At 48.9% G+C, this 17334-nt stretch overlaps 1 protein-coding gene across 2 annotated transcripts in view; it reads left to right on the forward strand.

Moving 5' to 3' along the window:
- The window catches only part of ZFAT (zinc finger and AT-hook domain containing), a 158458-nt gene that overhangs the window by 128526 nt on the left and 12598 nt on the right, over positions 1-17334 (forward strand). For both annotated transcript variants that reach the window (XM_070382748.1, XM_070382749.1), the window contains 3 exons: positions 942-1060; positions 7440-7566; positions 10339-10469. In XM_070382748.1, coding sequence (XP_070238849.1) covers positions 942-1060; positions 7440-7566; positions 10339-10469 — 377 coding nt within the window. The remainder of the gene's footprint in view (positions 1-941; positions 1061-7439; positions 7567-10338; positions 10470-17334) is intronic.

A 17334-nucleotide genomic window follows, 5' to 3' on the forward strand; every position in this document is an offset into this window, starting at 1 on the left:
GGCAACCACTCCAGTATTCTTGCCTGGAGAATCCCATGGACGGAGGAGCCTGATCGGCTACAGTCCATGGGGTTGCAAAGAGTTGGATGCACCTGAGCAGAACACACAGCACTGCTGGGGCTGCAGCTGGCCTCCCGGGGGACGAGTCTGCTTCTGAAAGCACTCCTGCTCAGTCGCTTCCCTGTACTAACACTTAGGTTAAACTGACACCGCATTCATTGTAAACCAACTGTGCTTCAGATGAACAAACAAACAAATGATTTTTGTCCAGCTCCAAATTTAGTTACTGCTTCTGATAAAATTTTAGATAGTCTTTGTATGACTCTCAGTTTTTTCTTTTTAATTCTAGAGTTTTATATTCTCTTAATTAAAACATGCAGGTACTTCCTGGAACATTTGTCAAATTTAATCAGTTAAATAAATAGTGACATTTCAGGATGTGACCAGCTTTTTCATTTGTCCTTTACAGGGATATTCAAGCGGGGATTTATATCCCTGGCTTCACTTCTGACATGAAGGAGGCTGAGCATCTGGCCCTCTGTCTTAGTGTTTCGGGACAAAAGAGATTGAGAAGCGCAACCGTTGTCCTTCAGTTACTTTTCGCTTTCTAAATTATTTGTTATTTTCAAATAAAAATGTGAAAAAATGATTTAAGCCACTGTATCCACTCAGCCAAAGGAATATTACTCATCTTGACTCTCTGTCACCTAAAATATTAAATGTGTATTAGATTCTCTGCAAATTCTGATTCAATAAATGAAAAGACATGCATTAAGTTTTAAAATCTCTGCCCGGAAAAACATATTGAACTGCTGCTATTCTGTTTACTAGTAGAGTAAGCTTGGATTGAAAGTAAATACTGGAGATGAACGCATCTCTTAGGTTTGAGGCATGTGGACGGAAGGCTGTGAGCGCGTTCTTACCTGTGTCTGTGCTTCCAGGTGGTTTGAAGTGTCCAGTGTGCAGCTTCGTCTATGGCACCAAATGGGAGTTCAACAGGCACCTGAAGAACAAGCATGGCCTGAAGTTGGTGGAGAGCGAAGGAGACCCCAAGTGGGAGGTACTTTTGAAAGCTTGGTCTTGGTCGTGACTTTCCTCAGCACAGACAACAAACCAGGCAAGCCCGGTGCCGTTCCTTGGAGCAATGGGTTTTCTGGTGGGAAACTTGGACGTCTTTTCGAACCCCGTCTCCCGTCTGATGGGGGTGTACTGGATGAGGTCCAGGCCACGCATGTGACTTCTTACGCTGAGTTGTGTTGCGCCTGGTTTGTGAATGAATGTCTGCATTGGGCTCACTGATACCTTTACTTCTGTTATCTTGAATCCAGAGTTTCAGAAACTGCATCTGGAAGAACAATGCTTGACAGTATATATTGTTAGTCCCCGCCCCGAGAACAGAGAAGGGCCCCGCCTGCTGATTTTAGATCCTCGTCTCCCTCAGCTGAAGGCAGGCGCTCCTACCTGTCACCTTTGTTTCCAGTCAGATGTTGGAGCCAGTTTCCTGGCTGGATTCTATAAAAGCCAGTAGCTGTATTTTGTAAGCCAGTAGCTATTTCTCTTTTCAGGTACCAGGGGTCACTGCCAAATTGCGGTTTACCTGAGGCGGAGTTTCTCAAACTCAGTGCTGCTGAGATTATGATCTGGACAGTTCTTTGTTGCAGAGGGCTACGCTCCGCATTTTAGTGTTTAGGAGCGTCGTTGACCTCTGCCCATGAGGATCCACCAGCACAGCCAGTTGTGAAAACCAGACAGAAAGCACAGACACTGCCAGGTTCCCCAGGAGTCACAATGGCCCTCAGTTGAGGACCACTTCCTGAGGAGTTTCTGTCATATCAGAGTATCCAGTGGGTTTACTGCAGTTAAGAGTAAGGGCTCAGAAACAAATCCAATGACAATGTGGGGGTTGTTTCAGAAAGCAAGGGAAGGGTTGTCCAGTGGGAGGGAATGTGTTAATCTGTTAACATAACCCATCATAGTATCAGAACTAGGGAGAAAACTGAAAGGATCATCTTCATGGATGGAGAAAAGGCATTTGACAAAATTCCACATCCACTGATTAAAAACAGTCAATAAAGCAGAATTTGATGCGTACATCTTTAAGACAAAAAACAAAATATATGTGTTTCAGATCAAGAGCCAACATCTTGAGTTTCTTATTAGATTTGGGAACAAGATGAGGATGCCCTAGGGGCTCCGGTCTTTTAACATCATGGGAGGCCTCAGCTGGCATGTTGGACAAGGTAGAGTAAATAGAGATGTAAGAATCAGAAAAGAAATAAAGTATCTCTGTAGATACAGGATTATGTTTTTGAAAATCTAAGAATGAATGAAAATCTACTACACATGATAAGCAGCAGATTAAAACATCAATATACAATAATCAATGGCTTTTATAGAGAGAGAACCTAGAACAAAATAGCAGAGATTTAAATGTGAAAAAAGAGATATTTTACAAATACCAGAAGAAAACATAAGTGAATCTATTTGTAAATTGAGAATGTGGAGAACTTCCTAACTATAACTCAAAATCCAGATTCAATTAGGAAAATGATTGAAAACAAATTAACCACATGAAAAACATTTTAAAAATCTTATGTAAAAGAACTCATAGAGGGGCAAATGACACACAAAAAAAGTATTTTCAGTCATATCATAGAAAAAAGGTGAATATCTTAATGTTGTAAAAGGCTTCTTCTAGCAATACTGGTGAAAAAGATCAACAGCCCAAAATGCAAGAGATAAGAAAGGTTCAAAGAAAAAGAAATGCAAATGACCTTGGCTGTCTGAAAGCGTGATCAGCCTCACATGTAATAAATGTAATTAAAACTAGACAGAGATAGAATTTCTTACCTATTCAACTGGCAAGAATCCACCAGTTTGACATCATCTCTGCTGGAGAGGCTGAGTAAATAGGCATTCTCATACATTGCTGGTGGGAGTGTAAAACAGTGTGACCTTTATGAAGGGGAATCTAGCAATATCTACTGAAATTACATATGTGCTTCTTTTTCCATTAACTAAACAATCCCACCGTTAGAAAACTGTCCCAAGGTTATACTGACAAAAATGAGGGAAGGTGTCTACACAAGGCTGTTTATTACAACTCTGTTAATGTAGTATGTGAAGAGAGACTGTGTGTGCGTATACACCAATAGACTGATGCAGAAATAGCTCCAAATATATGTGTATACATGGTTAGTATACATGCATGTAGACTTCCCTGGTGGCTCAGACGGTAAAGCTTCTGCCTATAATGTGGAAGACCTGGATTCGGTCCCTGGGTCAAGAAGATCCTCTGGAGAAGGAAATGGCAACCCACTCCAGTATTCTTGCCTGAAAAATCCCATGGCCAGAGGAGCCTGGTGGGCTATAGTCCGTAGGGTTGCAGAGTCGGACACAACTGAGTGACTAAACTTTAAACTTTATACATGCATGTATTTCTTAGCTTTTTGTGCTAAGAGGACCTAGAAACAGTGACCCCAACTGGCAATGAGCGCACCTAGTCTCCAGGTCTTGGTTTCTAACAGGATTCTCCAAGAAGAGGAACCAGGGTCCCTTGGAAAAAGTGGTTGACTTCAGGGCAGAGGCAGAAATTACGGAAGGTGATCCTGGAGCATTTTGCAGTGCTGGAAAGTAACACCAATTTGCTCCACAAAAGTAAGAGAAGTGTGTCAAAATGGCACAGGAGACAACCCGGAGAGTTCCTAGCCATTCTTTCTCCAGGGCTTCTTCCCAACCCAGGAATCAAACCCAGGTCTCCCGCATTGCAGGCAGATTCTTTACCAGCTGAGCCACTAGGGAAGCCCAAGAATACTGGAGTGGGTAGCCTATCGCTTCTCCAGGGGATCTTCCTGACCCAGGAATTGAACTGGGGTCTGCTGCATTGCAGGCAGTTTCTTTACCAGCTGAATGACCAGGAAATCCCCTAGAGAGTTCCTAATGGCCCCAAACTGGAACAATTTGAGTAACAAAGTAAATCATGATAGTATTGGACTAAAAAATCACTCAAAGCATAGAGTAAATATCTCTGCATCCATACTGATAAATGATTGAATAAATAGTAGAGAAGGAACAGTTCTTACTACAGAATAATTCTGATCAATAGATCTAGAAAGTGGGGGAAATAGAAAATTACCATTAGAACACCACAGTAATAATTACAGTAGCCAAGGTCCATTGATGAATGCCGGAATTAGTCTACAGAAGTTTTGAGGAGAAATAGAGTATTGATGTAACCTCAAAATATCTCCCCCTAAATAATCATGAATTTACAGGGAAAAGTAGTAACATCACAGTTCAGACACCTGGCCAACACCACCTTAGCCACCCGACCGAGGTCAGAATTCTCGGTAGTAAGACAGAGTGACATCATGTACCGCGCCCCGCCCCCCTGCCCCTGGCGTGATGCAATCAGAAGGGCCGTCATCACACCATTTGGATTCATGTGATGGTTTCTTGTGATTAGGTAGGGGCCGAGGATTGTTGGAAGATTATTGATGGCCCTTCTGATTTTATATAACAATAAAAACAAAACTGAACTTTAAAAAAGCAAGCCCTGAAAATTAAGAGTAGAATGAAATCAAGGATCTAAACTATATGTCAAAGCAATGGCAGAACTACATAGAGAAGAAATATTTTAAGAGATTTTAAGATGGAAATTGGATTGTTCCTCCCCAGTGGAATAGAACCTAAGGGCTAAAGGAACTGGCAAAAAAACATACTGTTCTCAGTTATTCCACCAGCAGCGGTTGGTATTGTTACTCTAAGGCTGTTGTTAGTATTTGCAGAGTGGAGTGAAGCACATCAAATGTGTTTAAATCCATGAGTTTATAATAATCCTGGGAGAAAACTCCTTAGTTACCTGTGCAGAGTAATAGTGAATCAACTCTATTTTGATAAATAAAATTGTTACTTTGGTAAGGCTCAGAGTCTAACAATTATTCTACCTCATCGAAACAAACTGTATCTCAGAATAACCGAATGTTGGAGGAGAGAGATTTCTTTGTGTAGAAGTATTCCAGCCAACAAGTGAAGGTTTTCATGACTTCTGTTTTACAACCCTCCACTGGCATCGTGGGTCTAGCCATGACCGTCAGTCTCCTGCCAACACAGCAAAAACAGGGACGCTCAGTCACGGAGTGTCTCCTGATGGAGGTACACGGTGTTACCGTGGGGTCCTTCTGCCTCCTGATCGCCTGATTTAAGCTTCCACGTCTGACTGTCAGTGAACACACTCAGTGGTTCCCTGGTGGTGCAGACAGCAGAATCCAGGCTGTTGGAAACTCTGACGGCAAGCGACCACTTTTCACAATGAAACCATAAGCAGAGGAGAAAGAGTGGAAGGAGAGCCTATAAATGCAAGTCTTATGAGACTTTTATCAGGCGGTTCTAATACATGGATTTCAATAACTTAAGTACGACTTGTGGGATTAAGTTGTGAAAAAATGAGTTGGGGAAATTAGAACAGCGCTTAGGGATGTGAAGTCATTCAGGAATCACTGTTAAGTGTTCTGAGTGTGATGGCGGTGTTGTAGTTCTGGTTTGAAAGAGTTTTATCTTTCAGAGGTGCATTCTGAAATATTTAAATCGATGTGACGTCTGCATTTGCTTCAAAATCAAAGGGCCGTTGTGTGGAGCGTGGAGGGGGCATCAGCAAAAGCGGACTGGCCGTGAGGTGGTGACTGCTGAAGTGGTGCTGTGAGCATGGAGGCTCGCTTCTCCGTCTTGTGTGTGTTTGACATTTTCTATAAGAAAATTTAAGGAATGTGGACTTCAAAAGACTTCCTTGCAATTTCCTGGCTCTTCCTGTAAACAGTTTGACCTTGAGCCATTGCTTGTCGAACCTCTGTGACCGCTGTGTTCTAATGTCTATGGTGAGGCTCCTGCCACTCAAGAGGTCAAAAGGATTGAGAGACAGGATGTATGAAATGCCAGGGTTACTGTCTAGTCCCCAGCAGGTCCTCTGTGCGGCGGCGATGGTGTCAGCAACATCACCATCTATGGAAATCCTCTGGTGCTTCGAGTCCATACTTGCAGGGCTTTGCTCTCTGTTAACAAATAGACATGGAATGCTGGTTCCTGATGTAAACAGCATCTCTTCTGGCCAGCTGGTGCTTCTGTTCGTGCAGTCATGCCCCTCTCCTCTGAAGACCTGGCTTCTTACAGATCTTGACACCTTCAGCAGAGCTGTGACTCTACAAATACAGTTGACACAAAGTCACCTACTAGACTCCAGAAGTACGACAGTTGAGCAGCCAAGACACTGGCCAGGGGTGGTCCCCGAGTGATGACAGGCTGCCTGTACTAGCCATCACGCTGTTGCCAGGCTCCCTGGAGTGCCCTGCAAAGCACTGCCTTCCCACAGATGGTTATTACAGAGAGTACCCCAAAGCCGGGGAGCCATGCCACGCCCTTCCTGTTCATCACAGGCTGAGATCCAATTCGTGTTGGCCACAATGTTGCCTAATGGTACTTATAAGGAAGCATGCTTCTTTTTGTTCATTTATGCGTTCATCAGATACTCATTGGGTGTCTACTAAATGTCAGGCTGGAAATGAACTAAATGAACTTGACCACTTGGCTGTAAAAGAATAATCACATTCTATTCTGAGCCTTTGTGAATAGCTGATAAGTGCTTACAGAGTATGATAACTTTGGCTCCTATAAATTGTGTGTAAAATCTCCTTTTCGTTCTTCTTTATTGGTGACATTCATGCTTGCCTGCCTTCCAGTGCTAGGAAGAGATGATTATGAATATCTAGTTCGTGTGAAACGTCCACCTCTCCTCTCCTTATCGGTGTGAGATTTCTGTAAATGTCCCTTTAGCTTCTTCTTCTCTCATGGGGTCCTGATTCTGCACAGGTGTATCTTCTCTGGTCAGTTGGATTTGTCATACCCATCCTGTAAAAATAAAATGAGCCACAGACTGCACGAGTAGCTGAGATCTCCTGAGATCTTGCTGTGTGCCGGGACCCATGCTCTAAGCTGGCCAGAGGCTGTGGTGACTGGTCCTCTCCTCCCGTCTACCGCCACCACGCTGTGCCTCCCTCTTGACCTCATGGCGGGAGGCCCCAGGCACAGGGGATCAGAGCAGTGTTGGTGGCAGTGGGAGGAGCAGAGCACACATGAGGGTCTCTCTGTGCGTGTCTCATCACTCATTGTGAACAACATCCTCTATTCCCTGCGGCAAGAACCTGTCACCAGAGGCTTTCCTCCAAAGCTGGTTTTAAGGCCTCGGCACTTGGCACAGAGAAGTTTCCTCTTTGGGAGATGGGTTTTTATCGGAGCACTGGTTTCTCAGGGGTGCCAGGCAAATGAGCTGCTGCAGACACATTGCTGGTGTGTGTTTGTTTTGTTTGAATCCATTATCCCGGGGCTTCTGGGGATCTTCTAGGGGCTCTTCTAGGCGGTCCCATCAGTGATTCTGTGTTTTTGTTTAGCCAGCAACAGAAGCTCCCGAGGAGCCTTCCACCCAGTACCTGCACATCGCAGAAGCTGAAGAGGACGTTCAGGGCACACAGGCTGCCGTGGCCGCCCTTCAGGACCTGAGATACACCTCAGAGAGTGGTGAGAGCGCCCCCCGCCTCCCCGACACCTTAGAGCTGGTCTTTGGCAGGCTGAATGAATGAATGAACTTGTGAATGAGTGATGTCCGTCACTCGATCTCCTTCAGCTGCATTGTGCTCTCAGGAGCGCTCTAGCTCTCTGACAACTAGAGATCTCTTGCAGAGTCTTCTAGAACAGAGCTGCAGGTGAAGTGGTGCCTCCAAACGGTGTTGCCGGATGTCCACGCATATCGTCACGTCTCTCCCTTCCAAGTGCTAACCAGGCCCACCCTGCTTAGCTTCTGAGATCAGACGAGATTGGGCCCGTTCATGGTGGTATGGCCGTAGACTCATCACGTCTCTGAGCAGCGTGTGGGAAGACGGGTCTTATAGTCCTCACTTCACAAGAGGCAGGAGACTTCCTCCTTGTAAATGGTTGGCTGAGGCTCACCCACTTCTTGGGTGTTGGAGCTGGTCTTGGAATCTAGGTCTCCTAACTTTTTGTTGGAGTGCCATCCCTGTTCCAGGCTCCCTCAGAGTCATCTGTTCTGGGGGTTTGTTCCAGGGTCTACAGGAGGCAGACGGGGGGCGTGGCTGAGACCGGGGGCAGTCTGCTGGCCTTCCTAACGGCCCCTTATGGACCTGTGGGCCCAGGACTGTCTGCTGTCCAGTTCTTCTGAAAAGCCCCAAGTCAGGATCTTCATGTCAGATGTCATCAATGTCAAATGTTAGATCAATTCAAAAAACAAACCACTGTGCCAGCCTAGTGGCAACTGGGGCATTGGGCTGAGAACACTTTTTCTTAATGCTCTTTAAAAAACAGGAACAGAAGACAAGTTAATATAAGGTGCCTCAGTGCTCTGTGTATGGCGGGACAGAGATCAGGCAGGCGGGATTAGAGGAAGCGCGGTGAAGTCAGATGGTGACAGAAGATGGGAACTCACCATTTCACCCAGCTCTTAGTCCCTAAGCCCCAGGTGGTAAGAAGGATGCACAGAATGTCCTGTGAGCCGCTGTCTTTGGGGAAGATCCGAGGCCGGTGCCGTGCACACTGCCCAGTGAGCTGGGGTGACCCGGGAGAAACCCCGCAGCCTGTGAGAGCGGCAGGCCCTGTGGATGGGGCGTCCGGGCCCCACCATCAGCGCGGTTCCCAGAGCTGACGCTGTGTCTGCTCGTGTTTCCTTCCCGCACATGCAGTGACTTCAGCGAGTGCTCACGCCGGGCCGGGCCAGCTGGAGTCCCCCACGCACACACTCCCTCGCTCCCACACTCCCTCTCTCCTTTGACAGGTTCTCTGTGTCCCCTCCTGACTGTTAGGAAACGATGCAGCTCAGCAGCTGGGCCTCCACTCTGGGTCCTGGCCTCCCTGCACTGCGTCTCCGGCCACCTCAGAGCTGTGCCCGCCTGGGCCAGACTCTCCACGTCTCAGCACAAACTGAATCTGCTCCTCCCCCGCCCAGCACTTTTCCTAGCAACGGCATCTTCATCCTCAGGGTTCAGGCTGTGTGTCACCTCCCGGGAGCCCACCGGACTGTCCTGCGGAGCTCCCTAGTCGCCCCCCTCATATGAAACTGACCAGGGGCTGGAAACAGTGGCTTACCGTCTGTCCCGGTCACCTGCGAGCCCCGGAAGGAGAAGCGGGGAGGCAGCAGTAGGTCTTTGTCTGAGTTCCTACTGGGAACCGTGTTCCTGTGACACTTGGGACTTGATAAATGGTCATTAACAAAGGAAATGGATGAAGAATTAAAAGCTTGCTTCTGTGCATTTTTTTAAGGGTCAATGTTTTGTTTAGTGTTTGGCTGTTTAGAATGGTTGGCTTCAAGGCACGCCCTCCCCCCCCTCCTCCAGGAGTGTGTGTGTGTGTCTGTTTGTGTGTGAGGTGTGTGCAGGGGATGCTAGGCCTGTGCATGGTGAGCAGGTGCCCATGTCATTGCTTCAGTCATAGGCCATGTCCTACCCTCCGTGTAGAACACAGTGAATGCCCTTCTCTCATCTCTTAATGATTCACGTTGGAACGAGGCCCGCAGAAAGCTGTCCAGGAGGATGTAGACATTGGAGGAGACTTCGTACTATTATGCTAACCTGGAGACCAGGCAGTAATTTCCCTCCTGGTGAATTAACGATCGGGGTCAGAGTGGCTTGTTCAGGAGAGTCACAGATGGCCAAGCATATGGCGAAAGCAGGCAGGGTGTGCTCAGTAGCTGTCCTGATGATGTCGATTCCAGGCTTCTGAGATGAGTAAAAGAAAACCCTGATTTAGAAGTCTAAAGACCACCAACTTGACGACTGGGACGTCCTCGCGTGTCCTGCCCGTATCCTGTGTAACTTACCTGGCTCACGCTCACTGGCGCCTCCCACCGTGCTGCAGGGAAACCAGCTCTGCGGTGTGCTTCCCAGGAGTTCCGTTCTGAGAGGCAGCCCTGTGTCCACAAGTTTGCATTCAGAACATCCAGGCTTGAGCCCTGCCCTGTGACGTAGCCGATCCGACGGCCCAAGGCGGGTCTCTTCGATTTTTTGTGGTGAAGTGATTAATTTATAAAGTGGGGATATACCACCACAGTGTCATCTCCTCACAGGTTGTGTGGAGTTTGGAGATGTTCTTACAGGGAGTGTGTTGTGAGCTGTGATGTACCACACACTTTGTTTCTGTGGTCACAGTGAGTGCTTACTGAGAACGCGTGCATCCTTGGAGAAGGCACCACCCAACCATGGCCTCTAGGAAGGCTGCTTCTGCGTTCAGTGACCTTCACCGCCCTTGGACTTAACCATCTCCTGTTTGTTTCTTCCTGCTCAGGTGACCGACTTGACCCCACGGCCGTCAACATCCTCCAGCAGATCATCGAGCTGGGCACCGAGACCCACGATGCCACGGCTGTTGCCTCAGTGGTCGCCATGGCACCGGGGACTGTGACCGTCGTGAAGCAGGTAGGACCCGCCCCTTGTCCTTAAATACCGTCTCCCCACACTGCCACACAGCCTCTGCCCCCTGCCCACTTTGGTTTTCAGGGCTGTGACCTACCCGAGGGGGAATTTGGAGTGAAACTGACCTGGGTCTCATACATTCTCTTACTCTTTTTTTTTTTTAAGTTATTTATTCATTCATTTTTGGCTGTGCTGGGTCTTCGTTGCTGTGGCGTGCTTTCTCTAGTCGCAGCGAATGGGAGCTACTCTCTCTCGTTTCGGTGTGAGGGCTTCTCACTGAGACGGAGTCTTTGTTGTGGAGCACGGGCTCTAGAGCACACAGGCTCAGTAGATGCAACTCGCGGGCTTAGTTGCCCTGCGGCACGTGGGATCTTCCCGGACCAGGGGTTGAACCCGTGTCCCCAGCACTGGCAAGCTGATCCTTAACCCCCTGGACCACCAGGGAAGTCCTGTTTTCTTCCTCTTATTACGGGGTTGATTGTATCTGCAAGAGCTCCATATGTTAGGGCCAAGATACTGAGGTAGCTGCATCACCCCTTCCAGAATGAAGTTCTGGAAACTTCATTCCTTTCCTTTCAATGAAAGGAATCCCCGAGTGACACGAGTGTGATGTGGACCCATCTGGACACATCTGTGGTCAAAAGCAGCCTCGGGGCCTAAGACACGATGTCAGTGGAGCAAGGGGCCATAGGGACCGCCAGAGGAGCCAGGAGGGCTTCCAGGGCCTGGCCTTTTAAATACTGAACATCACCTGATGCAGTCAGCACAGAGGATGGCTGAACTAAACGGATGGGAGAGGATGGCCACCGTGCGAGTAGAGGTTACTCCACTTATTGATGGTTGTTACACTGTTTGGCTTGTTTCCTCTCCTGCTAACCTCAGAGGAGACTTCACCATCTGTTAGGATGTGGTGTGCGTCATGATCAGGTCAGCCTGTTTGTCTGTCCATACCTCTCTCTCTACTGCCTCTGGCTTCACTGTACAAGACTTGTAAGCTGGCTTAGGCAAATGCTTAAGAAAACCAACACAGCAAGCACGTCGGAACCAGGGCAGACCCACGGTGTGGTTTAAAATCAAAGTTCAAGTTCGTGGAGAAAGTTGAATGGCAGACTGTAGCATTTTACACGTTATCCATTGTTTTAGCGATTCACTCAGGAAGTGTTTAGTAAGTGCCTGCAGTGTTCTCATTGCTGGCTTTCCAGGAGAGAGCCGACGTTTGCCATCAAAGTGGTTACTCCGGTGGGAAAAAGATCAATAAGACAGAGAGATTGTCACACGGTGAACAAGGGCAGTGGAGAAAAGTAAAATCAGAAAGGGGGAGGGCCGGGGGCTGAGGGAGCGGGGGTGGGGGAGCGGCTGAGGGAGCCGGGGAGGGACGGGGGCTGAGGGAGTGGGGCTGGGGGCTGTTTCATGAAGGGTTGTTGGGACAGGGCTCTGATGTTTGCCCCGAGACCTGGGAGAGGTAGGCTTCACTAGAACAATCCAAGTTCTGCTGTACACGTGGTACCAAGTTTGATAACAACAAGAAGGAAGCATGAAACAGTTAACAGTAGAAGAAGTAAGGTTTTCTTGGCAAATAACAAATAATTTCTTAATGCAGCTCTCTTCTCCCTGAGCGATGTGTTGTTTGTGACTTGCCTTCGATGACTTGGTGGACTTCCCAGTGCTGCCCCCCTGACTGCCCCCCCCGCCTCCCCACAACCCCCTCGCCGCCCAGGGCCAGGCCACAGCACAAACAGGGAGTTCAGGCTATGGAGCTCCCAGCAGAATTAGTGCATGTGGCTTCAGCTCTGGATTTCCGGCTCCTCAGACAAGACTTAGTGCGTCTAGATGGTCGTTTGAATACTCCACGTGTTTGTACTCCTCCGTTAGCATGCTGTCTCTCAGTGAGACCCCGGGCAGAGGTCAGACAGGACAGCAGGAGTCTGATGTTTCAGGCTGCAGGGGCCGCGTGTTCTGCATCGTTGGGAGCAGATTCATAACGCCTCTAGGCCAAATGCTCTCTCAGCTTTTCTTTGTATTTGTTAGATTGCAGTCCTCAGTATGTCTGGTAATCTCTTCTGAAACTCTTCGTCTGTATTGTGGCATGTGACATCCCTAGCTAGACCTGGCCACTTCGGGAAGGGCATCAGGGGACCTTTGGCTGTTGTGGGCATGCCAGATCCTTTGGAGAACTGCAGGAGGCGCCACCACTGTGACTCACGACTTCCTTCTAGGAACAGGATGGATTTGCTGCTCCCTGGAGACATGATTTATTGCGCGTCACAGGCGGAGTGGTGATACGCGAGGTTGCGGGTGGAGGAGATAGCTTAGCTGTGTTCCGAGGCATTAGGGTGACAGCATGACGAGGGATAAGGCCGATAAGCCTCCGCTGCAGCCCTGTAAAGAGGGATAATGTGTTCGCAGTGGTGGAAAACAGGATGTGAGTCCTGTCTGCCTGGCTGGCACCTGGCACATCAAGGGCTAACTGGGGGTGTCCCTGGTGGCCCAGACGGTAAAGAATCTGCCTGCAATGCAGGAGACCTGGATTCACTCCCTGGGTGGGGAAGATCCCCTGGAGAAGGGAATGGCTACCCACTCCAGTATTGTGGCCTGGAGAATTCCGTAGACAGAGGAGCCTGGTGGGGATGTGAGTCCTGTTCGCCTGGCTGGCACCTGGAGCTCTAAGGCTGTTGATAAATGATGGATGGGAGAATGGATGGATGGACAGATGGGCAGGGAGGCCTCAGACTGCCCCTGCAATGCCTACAGGAATGCTAAAGGAATGACCTCTCTATTCAGTTGTCTTATTTAAGCTTAAATATAGCTGTTTTTAAAAATTTATTTGGCCACGCCAGTTCCTTATTTGCATTAACGCAGGATCTTTAGTTGCAGCTTGCAGGCAGGATCTAGTTTCTTGACCAGGGATCAAACCCGGGCCCCCTGCATTGGGTGTATGGTGTCTTAGCCACTGGACCACTGGGGATGTCCCAGTATAGCTGTTTTTATTACAAAAATCAGTTTCTTTTTAACTAAATTCTGGTTTCGGATTTTCCAGTAGAGAAATCATATCTGTTTAGCGAGTGTGCTTAGGCCACTCAGATGTGGACTCTGGGGCACCTGCTGGGAACCCGTGATGTTCCCCTCACCCTGGATTTAGGACTGCCTGATTTGATCTCCTTGCTGTCTAAGGTACTCTTAACAATGGTCCATATAATCAAAGCTTGCTTTTCCCAGAGTCATGTACAGATGTGAGAGTTGGAGGCTGAGCACTGAAGAATTGATGCTTTCAAACTGTGGTGCTAGAGAAGACTCTTGAGAGTCCCTTGGACAGCAAGTCAATCCGAAAGGAAATCAACCCTGAATATTCATTGGAAGGACTGATGCTGAAGCTGAAGCTTTAATACTTTGGCCACCCGATGGGAAGTACCAACTCACTGGAAAAAAACCCTGATGCTGGGAAAGATTGACGGCAGGAGGAAGAGGAGGCGACAGAGGATGAGATGGTTGGATGGCATCACCTACTCAATGGACACGCGTTTGAGCAAGCTCCAGGAGATAGTGAGGGATAGGGAAGCCTGGCGTGCTGCAGTCCATGGGGTCACAGTATCTTATGGCGTCGTGATAATCCAGTGTCTTCTGAGATAATTCGAGTGCTGTCTGCTGCGGAGGTTACCCCTAAACAGTAGGCGGCAGAGCTGGGCACCCCTTGGCCCAATCGAGCTGACACACAGTGTTAACCTTCACACGTGTCCACGTGGCACGTTTCAAAGTATGAGGACCTCTTTGTTAACCCAGGCTACTGTTTACTGAGATACTCCATTGTCATAGAGACGACTTTGAGTCACAGACTTCAGGGCGAGGTGGCAGCCTTGAGACACCCTTGTTTCTAATCACAGGGACATTTCCCCTCAAGGTTCCAGAACGAGAGCCACCTTGCAGGGCCTTGAAAGAGTCATGGTTGAGGAGGGGCCACCCTGAGGGGTCCTCCACTTTCATCCCCAGCTCAAGAGTGAGCAGGTGGTTCTCCTTGTTCCTCCCCTGTGGAGTGAGGGGCTCAGTAGCGACTGTGGTTTGCAGACTCTCTGTGGACAGGCCTGTGTCTCTGTCCCCGCTCCTGCGTCTCTGCAGCACTTCCTAGAATTGCCACTCTCCTGCTTTTGTTTCCCCCTACGTGCTGGAGGCTAAGACTGCCCCAGACCTGCAGGCACTCACCCATTTCCCCATGTAGACCCTCAGCCTGGCATAGCCCAGAATGATGCTGCCGCCATCCTGTTCAAAATTCCAAGTGGTCTTCCCACTTGCTTTTACTTCTGATTAAAAACATAGGCAAAAATCAAACCTCAAAGCAGAAGTTCCAGCTTTGTCAAAAGCACCCCACCTCTCGAGGGTGCTTTTCGGCACCCCCTGTCACCTCCGGGCAGGTTCCCTGTGGTGGCTGGCGCTGGAAGCCGAGGTCAGTACGTGCCAGCCTGGAGGAGCGGAACCTGCCCAGCCTCCCTTGCGGGCTCAGCAGGCAGCCCGAGAGGCAGTTTCCGCAGCAGGTCTCGCTGGAAGGGGTACGTTGGTTGGCAGCCAACACTGGAACTGCTGTCTGTTATTTGTGGTTCGTTATTTCAGTGAGGAAGTGCTGTCCGCTCCTGTGGCCAGCCGTGTATATCAGTTGCCTGTTTTCAGGGAAAGTAGGGTCCAGCCTGTCCTGTTTTTCGTGTAAGGCCCTGAGTCACGTGGTCCCCGGAACCTCTTTCATGCTGTCCGTCAGTATGGGGGCATCTGGTGGGGAGAAGCCACTCTTCAGAGAGGACTCCTCAAGTGCGGCCTCTGAGAGGAGGGCCTTGCTGCTGTGGTCCGTCCTCCAGGGGAGCCCAGGATGGGCCTCCTGACCCGCTGGGGGCAGATGTTGAGCATCCTCATAAGATTTGTGGCAAAATAATGGGGGGAGGGACCTGGAAGGTGATTTGTGTGAGGGAACAAAAGCTATTTTCATTACTACTTAAAAACAGTCACTCCATCCCCTGAATGTGATCTCTTAACTCTCAGCGAGAGAGCTGACGGAAGAATCACGTCTGCGCAAGATGCTCTTGTAAACTGTGGAAATCACAGGCGATACTGGCCGCCTGCATTGCAGTAAAGGGGGACTGAGTTGAGGTCTCCCCCTCGTCCTGCCCGCAGACACGGCTGGGTGGAGACACCCTGTTCTCTTACCGCTTTAAGCTCCAATAATCTGGGAATTAATGAGTGTCCTTTCCTCATTCCTGCAGAGGCTCTGTTGGACTCACACCATACACAGACCTCTCCTCGACTCCCCCGAACTCATGGAAATAACAGGAGAGCCACCCCTTCTTTTCTCTCCATTCACATCTCTCCGCAGAACCTGCTCTGTCTTCAGATCACTTGCGTGTGAGTGCGGGAGACGTCATAATCGCAGATTTTTATTCTTTTCCTCATCGCCAAACCCTGGCACCTTCAGTTGACTATCTGTTCTATTTCCCCAATACAGTGGCTTCACCACCGCTGCGGTTCATCCAAGGATTCTGTCCTGGAACAGGGAGACTGTATATAGTGTGGGAAGAGCTGATGGCAGCTGCAGCCTTGCCCCTCTGGGAGTACTGCTAGCGTCTCTGTGTGTCTTCGTCGTGTGATGGGGATGCCCACACCCTCCCACACACGCTGACTCTGCGGGGTGATGGCAGTCGCGATGGATTCGTGCCTTGGGAAGGCCCCTGTCGGGAAGCCGCCTGCCTTTCGTGGATGGTCAGATTCGATGTAGACTGCAGGACTGAGGCATCAGCGTCCCCTGTGCTTGCTGACCCTTGGATGATCTCATTCTGGGTTCTCTGTTAGCGGTAGAAGCGATGCCTGCCATCCAAATAGACATCTACCTTTTATCTTCTGATTCCCAGTTCTTCTGATTGGTGTATAAATGGGGACGTCTCACCGACTACTTTCTCTGTTTCTCCCTCTTCTCATGGCCCTTCCCATGAGAGTCAGTTCTCACCTGCATGTTTTGATTGGTGAAGTCTGGCTCCTACCTAAAGAACTTTGTGGCAGAATTTATTTGATCCTGGGGCTCTGCCAACTTGAATTACATCAAGCGTCTAATTACACAGACAGGTAGCCTCTTCAAATATTTGCCCACTTCACATTCCTTGTGGAGTGCCTGCTGCTGAGCTGGGTGGTGACCTTCAGCATATAGATCCAGACGGTTCGCTCGGGGGCTTGGCTGTGGGTTACCCTCCCGGTCACCCCATGCCAGCTGCTGTCCTTGCTGAGCCTGCCTTAGTTCTCCCTCGGCCATTTCAATCTTTGTCTTTGTCTCAAATACAACTTTCCCTCAAGTGATTTCTACTTCTGGTATGATGTCTGAGGCTGATATGCACAAGTGCTTCCTTTCACGGCTCTTTTGCGACTTGCTAAGCCCTCCTGTTCCGTGGCAGTGACTGAAAATTCCATCTCTTTGTGAAATTTTAAAAGTAAAAGTAAGTTCCATTGTATATCCATGATCATATGGGAAATTGTCTGAAAAAAACAGAATAAAAGTTTTTCTCTACTCCATCCTGACACTCTTTTTCACGTAAGACGTTGTTAGCTGACCTGAAGGTGTCCGTCATTGAACCCTGCTTCTTTTACCCTTTTCCCTAAGACCCGATTTCCCCTTGTGCCTCAGAAGCTGCAGATCGGTTGGTGCAGTTTGCAGAATCCCACTTTATTTGAGTGTTAATACTCTTGTGTTTGAGGCTTCCCTGATGGCTCAGTGGTAAAGAACCCCCCTGACGATGCAGGAGATGCGGGTATGATCCCTGGGTCGGAAAGATCCCCTGGAGAAGAAAACAGTGACCCACTCCTGTATTCTTGCCTGGGAAATCCCACAGACAGAGGAGCGTGGTGA

The sequence above is a fragment of the Bos mutus genome, chromosome 14 (assembly GCF_027580195.1).
Source record: "Bos mutus isolate GX-2022 chromosome 14, NWIPB_WYAK_1.1, whole genome shotgun sequence".
Taxonomy (NCBI): domain Eukaryota; kingdom Metazoa; phylum Chordata; class Mammalia; order Artiodactyla; family Bovidae; genus Bos; species Bos mutus.